Here is a 10,344-nt window from a genome sequence, read left to right on the forward strand (position 1 = left end):
AGTTTTTGACCTTCCCTCTTCTAAAGATTGGTTGGCCACTCTTGTTTCAAACAAGAGTAGATCCCTCAAACCATCAAGCCAAAGGAAAGCTCTCAAATTCCTTCGTAAGTTGGAAATTCTCTCTTTTTTCTGTTCATTTTATGGTTTTTATGATTTTTATCTTCTCTAAAATGAATATGATGTTATGCCTCATTGAAAAAAGGCATTCCCCTCTGTTCTTTAGTAAATCCAACCATTCTTTATCCTAGATGAATGATTAATGGATAAAATCAAGTTTTTCATAATGTTTCTCTTAAATAAGTAGAAAGTGTTTACCTTAGAACGATTTGAATACTCTTAGTGAAATTCTAATTAATTTTAGAGAGTTAAAATTTGAAAAATGGTCAGCCATACAAAGGAGGTTATGGCAAAATTTTCTAAAATTGTGTAAAATAAGTTTTACTTTTTTTATTCAAAAAGAGTAATTCCCATCGTATATGTATTCTTAAAATGTTATTTTTCATCCTAGATATAGAAAAATGCATACTAAAAATATTTTATTAAAAAATTATTACTTTCTTTAGAATTAAATTCTATGCATAGAAGGAAGCATATTGAAATTGTTATTTTGATTATAAAAGTGTTATTTTCATCATAAATAATTTTTATGTATAAATGGATGCATAAAAGAAATTCTTTTATATTAAAAGAGTGATTTTCATCATAAATGATTTGTATGCATAAACATATGCATAAAAGATATTTTTATATTAAAAGTGTGATTTTCATCATAAATGATTTTTATGCATAAATGGATGCATAAAAGAAATTCTTTTATATTAAAAGAGTGATTTTCATCTCATAAATGATTTGTATGCATAAACATATGCATAAAAGATATTTTTATATTAAAAGTGTTATTTTCATCATAAATGATTTTTATGCATAAATGGATGCATAAAAGAAATTCTTTTATATTAAAAGAGTGATTTGTATGCATAAACATATGCATAAAAGATATTTTCATATTAAAAGTGTTATTTTCATCATAAATGATTTTTATGCATAAATGGATGCATAAAAGAAATTCTTTTATATTAAAAGAGTGATTTTCATTATAAATGATTTGTATGCATAAAAGATATTTTTTATATATTAAAAGTGTGATTTTCATCATAAATGGAATTTATGCATAAATTAGATGCATAAGAGAAATTCTTTTATTCTAAAAGTGTAATTCCTACTAAATTGGATTTATGCATGGAAAGATGCATAAAGAATTTAATTTAATCCAAAAAGTGTTATTCTCATCAATTTTGATTTTATGCATAGAATGATGCATAAAGAAATCTATTTTTATTTCAAAAGAGTTATTTTCATCAATTTTGATTTTATGCATAGGAGGATGCATAAAAGATTGATTTTAATTCAAAAGTGTCATTCTCATTTAAAATGAATTTATGCATAGGAAGATGCATAAAAGATTGATTTTTATTTCGAAAGTGTTATTCTCCTTAAAATGGAATTTATGCATAAATAGATGCGTTAAGAAATCTTATATCAAAAATAAGAATTCTTTTGTATTCTATAAATAGATATGATGATGTGAAATGAATCAAATAGATGAAAATGAACAAAAAATGGATGGAGATATATGTATGTGAAAGAATGGATGTAGATATATGTATGTGAAAGAATGGATGTAGATGTATGCATGTGAAGAATGGATGTGGATGCATGTGAAGAATGGATGTGGAAGTATATGAAGGATGTATGTGAAAGGAAAGATGTATGCGTATGTGATAAGTATGGATGTGGATGTATGTGGAAGAATATATGTGGATGTGAATGTGATAGATACGAACGAGAGTAGAGGCGATGAGATGTGATGTAAATTGGATAGAGATGAATGATAAGGGATGTGAATGAATATGATAACACATGAATCGGGATGTGAATGAATGATAAGGGATGTGAATGGATGTGATGTGATGTGAATCGGGATGTGAATGAACGATAAGAACGTGAATAAATGTGTTAGCATGTGAATCGAGATGTGAATGAATGATATAAGATGTGAATGAATATGATAACACATGAATCGGGATGTGAATGAATGATAAGGGATGTGAATGGATGTGATGTGAGGTGAATCGGGATGTGAATGAACGATAAGGAACGTGAATGAATGTGTTAGCATGTGAATCGAGATGTGAATGAATGAAATGTGATGTGAAGTGGATGCGATAAGATGCAATGTAAACTGAATATATGTTAATGCATGAGAAGAAATGAGATGTATGGGTAGATGCAAGTGGATGAGATCTGATGAGGATAAATGAAGAAATAAGTGATGAAATAGAAAAAGATATATGGGGAATGCTTATGAAATGAATGTGGATTGACGTAGATGAATGTATGAATAATGTGGATTGACATGTGGATTGATGTAGATGAAGGTATGAATAATGTGGTTTGATGTGAATGAATGTATGGATGATGTGGATTGATGTGAATGAATGTATGGATGATGTGCATGATGTAGACTGATGTGGATTGACGTGTGGATGATGTGATTGGATGTGAATTGATGTGGATTGACGTGTGGATGATGTGATTGGATGTGAATTGATGTGGGAATGATGTGATGTGATAGGGATCGATGAAGTAAAATTGTGGTAAGATGAGAAAAGATGGGGACTAATATGTAAGGATGTGGAGTGATTGAGAAAAGATGGAAATACTGTTGGGAATGTAATTGTATGTGAAATCTTTTTTTTTAATGACTATTTTATGTCAAGAATGCTGGGGTAGCATTTTGACCGTCTTGTGAATGACGTCGTGGAGATCTATCTGTTAAAGTTGCAACTACTGGACGGAGAGTCAATGGAGGACGTCTCGCGTAGCAAGGTCGGCCGAGGTCTTGACCAGCCTCGGTTTGATTAAAATGGTGAGCTTCCGGTACAGTGGATGAGGGACCAAGGAAGCGGCCTATGAGTGAAGCGCTAGGTGACCTGCGAAGGATCCTAGAGGGTGCTGACCATACAGTGCTCGGGCTCTAGGTCGCCGAAGATACCCACAAGTACGTCGGGGAAGATATTGGAACAAGGAGTAAGAGTTGTTTTCTGAATTCGGGTGTGGATCTGGTTGATTGACCTTGCTGGTCCTCAAAACGGATGAGTCCATGACTCTTTTATATGGATTTGTTGGTTGATCTTGCTGATCTTCCACGGAGATTCTATTTTGTTATGTGAATATATTGCCGGTTACTATGAGCTAGGAACTATCGAAAAGGCCCTGAGTGAATAGGTGGTGAGTGTTCTGGTTGCCAATGATGCCATAAGTACACCGATGAAGGAATGAATGGAAATAAGGATTCAACCAGAGATTTTGAGGATTGTGATCAGTGACACAATGGTTTCATTAAAGGATTGTTTTAAAGATAGCTGATGCTGAGAAAAAAAGGCAATTTCATATTGGGTGTGTAAGTGGTGTGACTAGTTTTATGTTTGCATGAACTTTCGGCTAGGGGGCCTGGGAACTCTTTTCCCTGGTACCCAGGACAAAACCTAACCAAATTCCTAATTGGATCCTATCACTATAGTGGTTGGACGGTTGGCTAACCCATGGGACTGGATGGGGTTAGGTCTAACCCATGGGATTGGATGGGGTTAGGTTGGACTGATGGATCCGTAAATCGAGACTCAATTTCTATTTAGTTCGATAGATGAAGTAAATTCCGGACAAAAATTATTCTATGGAAAAGAATCAACGGCTGTGCCTCTCAATGAGGAAAAAAGCGTTGGTCTCTATGATCCAAGTATAGTCTTTTTCCCTGATCTGACTATGGGACTTACGGGTTCGGTCAGATGAGCTCAGTTAGTTAAGGCTTTTGACTACGTTAGGGAAAAGTTATCCTGGTAGAATCGCTCGTGCTTTCTGGACAAAGGAAGTTTTTTCCGGGTTCGGTTTTGGAAAAACCGATGGATTAGTCTCTTGTTTGGATATCCGTGGTGGTGGGTGAGGCCCCGAGTGTGGGACCCTGCCTCGCGCAAGAAGTGCTACTTCCGCTGCTAGCACCCCTGAATTTGTTGCGCGGTGGGGACAGGGATCTTACACATTACCACCTAAGGTTGTTTACACATCACTTCTATTGTTCAAGGGAGTCTTCACTAGGTCCTTCCAACTTTTATTTTTGCCAATCAAAACACTTACAATGAAAACTTGGGTACTTACACACGCTCTACACTTATAGATGAGGATGTCACCTAGTGCTTATAAAAAGGAAAATTTTGGGTAGCCAAAGGAGGCTAGACATGGAATGGGTAGGTTAAAAAAAAAGAACATATTGACAAAGACCTGTGTCCCACTTTCCATAAGTGCATTTTGTGAAGGATTTTGGATTAAGTTACTTCATAAAAAGTTTCGTTGCTATTATAACCGACCTAAATGTGTGGGAGTGGAGATCACCACAATATGCCAACCATTCTCCTTAGACCAAAGATGGGTGTAAAGCCCCTTATTTTTTAGCACCCATACTAGAGCGGTGAACACTCTTAGAGACTATTCCAATGGCTTTCTAAGGTTGGAGTAGTTATTGGCACATGAAAGATGTGAGAACCAATGATGAAAAGGAAGATAAATGCATTAAATATAGTGATGTAGGTGGTTTTGATCCGAAGTGGGCACACTTGGAATATCACCTAGAAGAGTAGGTGATGTGTGTGGTTTTGATTCGAAGTGGGCACACTTGGAATATCAGTTTCCAAAGTTGGAATTTCATCGGGTAGATCCGAAACATCTTTGAATAAGCACCCACAACGTTTTGGTGGGTGAAAATAATTAATTAGTTTGGTGAAAATTGTTTGCAATTTAGCTCGTCTCTAAGGTTTAGCCGTTTTGCTTTTTTTTTTTATATGAGGATCTTCCAAAAATGGTAAACCTACACTTGCTGCGTATCTTTGGAACACGTGTCAGCTTTGCATGCATCCCATTCTTGGATTCGATTTTCTGTCGGTGGGTTGCAGACTCGCCTTGCTCGCCCTCGTCAGTTTCCTTGGCTACCATAGCTACGATAGTATGAACCCCTCTCTCTCTCTCTCTCTCTCTCTCTCTCATATGCACAGAAAGGTGTCAGACAAAGGTGGGTGGAGAAGGATGAGAGGTTTGTTGATGATGAGGAGGGAGGCGTGCGAGCAAGGGCGGAGGGGCTATTCACGATGAGCAACCTTAATTCCGTAAGGTTGCTTTGATTAATGTCCGCGCATAGTGGGCATTAATAAAAGCAACACTAATTAAAGAGGGAATAGCAACACTAATAAAAGCGAAAAATATATAAGGTCGCACGAGGGGTTTTTTAATTAAAAAAGTAAAAATTTTAATAGAAGGATGGATACTTTTTTTATATAGTAAAAACAGGAAAATATATTAAAAGAAGGTGAGATTACAGCGCCCCATGAGGAAGGTCCATGGGGGGACCCTGAAGACAACTAAATAAATGATTTAGCTACATACCCAAAAGCACTTCGAACTGCAAAAATAGATACAGATGGCATAAAAACCAGTGGACTGATCATAACTGAAAAGGTGAAATGCCTGTATAAGATGCAATGATCCTGACTGAAAAGGTGAAATGGACCCCTCCAAAAGCCTCCGTGGACTAAACACGATGAATAGCATAATGAAGCCTTCATTCCAACTCGAAGCCTTGACACATTCTTTCGGATTCTCGATTCATGATGCATGGGCAAGGTGTTAGGTTCCTAACTCGCATGAACAGCCTCTTACACGTTCTTCGTCCTATGTGGCAGGGTATTTGGTCCTGGTGCGTAGGCAGCTCCTCCTGCGAGAGAGGAGTCCCATGGAATCGCTTTCCAAATCCAGCGCTAAGGCCAAGAAGCGGGAGCGCCTATCGAGCGCAAGAATTTCAACAACATGCTGCAGCACCAGAAACTCCCCGTGTCGACGCTTGAGAGGTCGGCATTGGCGTTGCAGATGAAGGAACGCAGCAGCAAGGGCGCCTGCAGGAGGCGGAGGCGCTATAGCCATCACAGGAGGAGCTTCATTGAAAGCAGGCCTCGCATCATCTCAGGCCAATCGATCGTCGACGAAGAGGCGTTGCAGAGACCTGCCATTCCTTGTCTGCAAGTCGAAGGCTCCTTCGACCACATACCGAAGCGTTCCAAGAAACGCCTCAGCAGCTCGAGTTTTCTGGCGTCTTACCCAAATCTGTGCAACCTCGACGGAAGTTCTTCGCAGTATATCGCCTCTGCAGATGCAGCTTCTGATTCCACTATATCTTTCTGCTCTCTCTTCGGTGCACATCATGTTTCTCGCTCTGGCTCCACCGGCTGTGTCGAAAAGCCCCATTTAGAGCTTTCTTACGGTGTTTCTGATTCTCCTTGCGGCCCTCACATCGACGGCCACAAAATCGCGGTTTCACCTTCTGAGACGCCGACCAAATTTCTGCCGTTCGGCGTAGCGGAGTCTCTCCATGCTTCTTCTGCCCCCAAATTTCATGAACAGATCACTCCTATTTGCCTGGTTCTGGATTCCTCCTCTGATGCAGAGTTGCTTTGCAACAAGAAACCGACCGAACGTTTCCAGAACAGCACCGAATTTCTCTCTCCCATCATCCGGGATGGTGACAGTGCCGGAAGTGTGCAGGACGATTGTGTCTCGGTGGGGGCTGCTTCTGCCTCTCCTACGTTCATCTTATCTCAGGAAGATGGCTCTTTTTACTACAACAACTATGAAACCGCGTTAAGCTGCGCTCCTAGAGTCAACCTGATCCCCTCATCTCCAAATCTGATGTTTCAACAGATTATGAGAAACCAAGGTTGGGGCTTCACAGCGTTAATCGATTCAGAAACTAGTTGCGGGGTACGATATATTGTTCCCTTTCTTTTGTTCCGGAGATTTGTTTACATTCTTGATTGAAACGGCTCGTGTACTTAGAATATAGCTCGAACGTTCACAATGGAGTCATTCTTTTGTGCCTTTTTGGTTTCAGATGTTCCATGTTGGTAGCTTAGACGAAGACAAGCTGTTGAATATGCGTGAGAGAGAGCACGGGCTTCCCCTTCTATGGGGTTACCTGGACAGAAGCCATTTCACGCGGATATACGAGCCTCACCGTTATTTCGTAGTAATTTGGCACATTCAGGCAAGCTGCGTACCTTTACTGAAGAATTATGGGGGCCTTTTGTACTGCTTCTCATGTTTCAGTTCTGGTGGGGTGTTTTGATAGACTTCGCTAATCGTTTCTGCTTGTGCCTCGTTATAGCATGCGTCCAAGTACAAATATCAGCTTGATACTCTTTTCAGAGCAGTGAACCTGATGGATCGTTGCCTGTCTTCTGAAACTTTGATCAATCGCAAGATACTTTGGCTGCTTGGAGTTGCATGCATGTGTGTTGCGGCAAAAATAGAAGAGACTCAATTTTCAAGGTGTGAGTCGGGGTATTTGTTAGTTGGTGCAGTTTCATAATTTAGGTCTTCAACAGAGCCCTCACAGAACTTTTAAACGTGCAGTATAATCTCTGTGATGCATGACATTTGTACTGAAATTGGGCAAACCGCATGCTTTACAAGTAAACAGATAGTCTGGATGGAGACAGTTGTATTGAAAATTGTCAACTTTGAATGTTCAACCCCCACTGCTGCCACATTTATATGGTAAACCGTAAACTACTTTGGATATTGTGAAAGCAATGCATTAATTTAGTTTATCGTCAACTTTCAGCAGCTTATCATGCGGATTTTGGCCTGGTGCAGGCACTACCTCAAGGATTTCAGAAAAGATAGGGAGATCCAGATGCTTGCAATGTCCATTCTCTGCCTTTCATTGACTGATTATGAGATTCTTCGCTTCCCAGCATCCATTGTTGCTGCTTCGGCGGTTTTCCTCACATGTCTGATTTTAAAGAGAGTTCCACCTATTGTATTGATGGAGGTTGTTGATGAGCAGTCAGTTAAAATTGATTGCAGGATGCTTCAATCAGCAGTTCTTGTTACATAGCAAGAGTGCACTCTTTCTTTATCAGAAGCTAGAGGAGGTCCATGTTACAAACTTACGTCTTTTCACTTTGCAGAACTGGACAGGATGTGCAAATGACTGTATGACAAGTTGTGTTAAGGTAATTGATGAAAGTGCTGCATAGTCTGCAGGCCTGCACTAAAAATGTGCAGTAGCAATAGTCTTAATGAATGCTTGGGTTTTGTTGGAGGTCAGCGATTGGATCTTTTGTTTAGCCAAGCAACGTGCATTCCAAGATTTACACCCAGCATCTAAGATCAGTGAAGATTTTCATTTGCCTCATCAGGTGAGGGCCAGCCTTTTACAACACTCTATTCTTCTCATTCCTTATGTCATAGTTCACACTAAAAGACATATCATTTTTCTCTGCAGGAAGTGACAAGTATTTGGTTGTTTTGAATACACAGTGGCCGCATGTATCCAGAAAGCTACTCTAATGACATGTTGAAACGACTCTACAGCCTCTGGTATAATTGTCAGAACTGGCATCCATACTTCGGTATTGTGATATAACTGGGGAAGCTCAGCACAGGCGTCTAATGATCAAGTACTGTCAGTATGAATGTCTTATCATTACTGAGTTGTCATGCTGAGAGTATTTTATTAGGTTGTACTTGTGAACGAAAGCAGCAAGGTGTTGAAATTTAAGAATTTGTACTTCTGGCTAAGGTACACAGAATTTGCAGGATGTACATGCACCAGAATGAATGTCAAACAAGTTGGAAAACTAATGTACCCCTGGTAGAAGAAGCACTACACACCTTTACAGATTTGTAGAGTCACACAAGCTGTGCGGCATGTTCTAGTGGATAAAAAGGTGCTAGATTTTCTGAAAAGGAGAGAACCACCAGACCTCTTTAGTGTTTACAGAACTCTAATGTGACGAGCCTTTTCAGCATTCTAGACCTGCATCATGTAGCACAGATCTTGCTGTTTGACATGTACTATCATCTGTGATTTTACCTGTTGCACAAAAGGCTTGAATTGTTGGAGTCCAGGCCCAAGTTTATAGGCCGCCAAGTCCACACAAACAGTACTAGATCGTGTACTCCTGTAGAGGTGCAAACTGGTCCCTGCCTCTTCGGTGCCACGAGATACCAGTTGCCGGGATCATTGTCGGAACTTGCGAATTTCAAAGAGAAAAAAAATAGTTTTTCAAACACAGGTAAAATTTACCTCTCAATAGGTAATTTTTTTTGAAAGAGAACATTCAAATATTCAACATACCTATTATTGTGTTTGAAACAACATTTATTTTCCCAATTTTTCCTCTTGCAAGAAAGAGAACTTGCAGATAATTTTTTGTTGAAATTTATTTGGCTTCTTTCGTCTTTAATAGCTTGCTTTTATGAAAGGCAAATCGATTTTTTGGGGTAAAACTCACGATCTCAAACTAGACACTAAGTTGTGTCCCGCCTGGAGCACGGAAAAATAGTCGAGGATTATTAAAAAACCCCGGTTTCAGTTGTCCCAAGTGAGGAGGGAAGGAATACTCAAAAATAGGGATGAAAATGGATGAAACAGCACTCTAAATGGACATGAAACTCTCTTCACCCACTATCACTCACCTGGCTTTTTCATCAGTGCTAGTAGGGTTTATCCGACACCCTCCGAGGATCCCCAATAGCATCGCGGGACAGCATCCTTGCCATCCTGCTCGTCCCGTTCACCGTAGGTGGGACCGACCTCTAAGCAAAGACTTAGAGGTATAGATATATATACTACTACTACTATATCTTATTTGAGGGTTAGGGAGTTAGACAGAGAGAGGGTTAGAGAGTTAAAGGTAAAAAGAGAGGGTTAGAGAGAAACATTATTTGAGGGTTAGAGAGTTAGACAAAGAGAGGGTTAGAGAGTTAAAGGTAAAAAGAGAGTCTTAGAGAAACAGTGAGTGTTAGAGAGAGAGAGAGAGAGAGAGAGAGAGAGAAGGTTAGAGAATGGTAAAGAGAGTGTTAGAGAGAGAGAGAGAGAGAGAGAGAGAGGGAGGGAGGGAGGGAGGGAGTTGGCTTGGATGAGAGAGAGAGAGAGAGAGAGTTAGAAAGAGATAATAAGAGGAGTGAGTGAATTAGAGAGTAAGTTATAGAGAGAGAGAGAGAGAGAGAGAGAGAGAGAGAGAGATAAAGGCAAAGAATGAGTGAGTGAGTGAGAGAGAGAGAGAGAGAGAGAGAGAGAAAGACAGAGTTAGAACGTGAGAGAGAGAGAGAGAGAGAGAGAGAGGGCCCATCCAATAGAGAGCTAGAGATACTTAGAAAGAGAGTGAGTGAGAGAGAGAGTTGGCCAGTTTGAGAGAGTTTAAGAGAGGAGGAGGGAGGGAGGCAAGAGAGAAA

The 10,344-nt window shown here is 39.6% G+C and overlaps 1 protein-coding gene across 2 annotated transcripts; it reads left to right on the plus strand.

Annotated features, from left to right (window-relative positions):
• The first annotated feature begins 5,828 nt into the window (after window positions 1-5,828).
• LOC147633671 (uncharacterized) lies at window positions 5,829-8,949 on the plus strand. 2 transcript variants are annotated; one of them, XM_086804654.1, is made up of 8 exons: window positions 5,829-6,861; window positions 6,992-7,144; window positions 7,265-7,428; window positions 7,513-7,656; window positions 7,756-7,933; window positions 8,073-8,117; window positions 8,213-8,303; window positions 8,425-8,949. In XM_086804654.1, exons 1-7 carry the CDS (start codon window positions 5,914-5,916, stop codon window positions 8,270-8,272), a joined length of 1,692 nt encoding a protein of 563 aa, XP_086660780.1. In that variant the 5' UTR covers window positions 5,829-5,913; the 3' UTR covers window positions 8,273-8,303; window positions 8,425-8,949. The 2 variants fall into 2 exon arrangements, with proteins under 2 accessions (XP_086660780.1, XP_086660779.1); XM_086804653.1 differs by having other exon boundaries at window positions 8,390-8,895.
• The last annotated feature ends 1,395 nt before the right edge of the window (window positions 8,950-10,344 follow it).

Source organism: Cibotium barometz, chromosome 11, assembly GCF_041138505.1.
Source record: "Cibotium barometz isolate CiBa-2024 chromosome 11, ASM4113850v1, whole genome shotgun sequence".
Classification (NCBI taxonomy): Eukaryota; Viridiplantae; Streptophyta; class Polypodiopsida; order Cyatheales; family Cibotiaceae; genus Cibotium; species Cibotium barometz.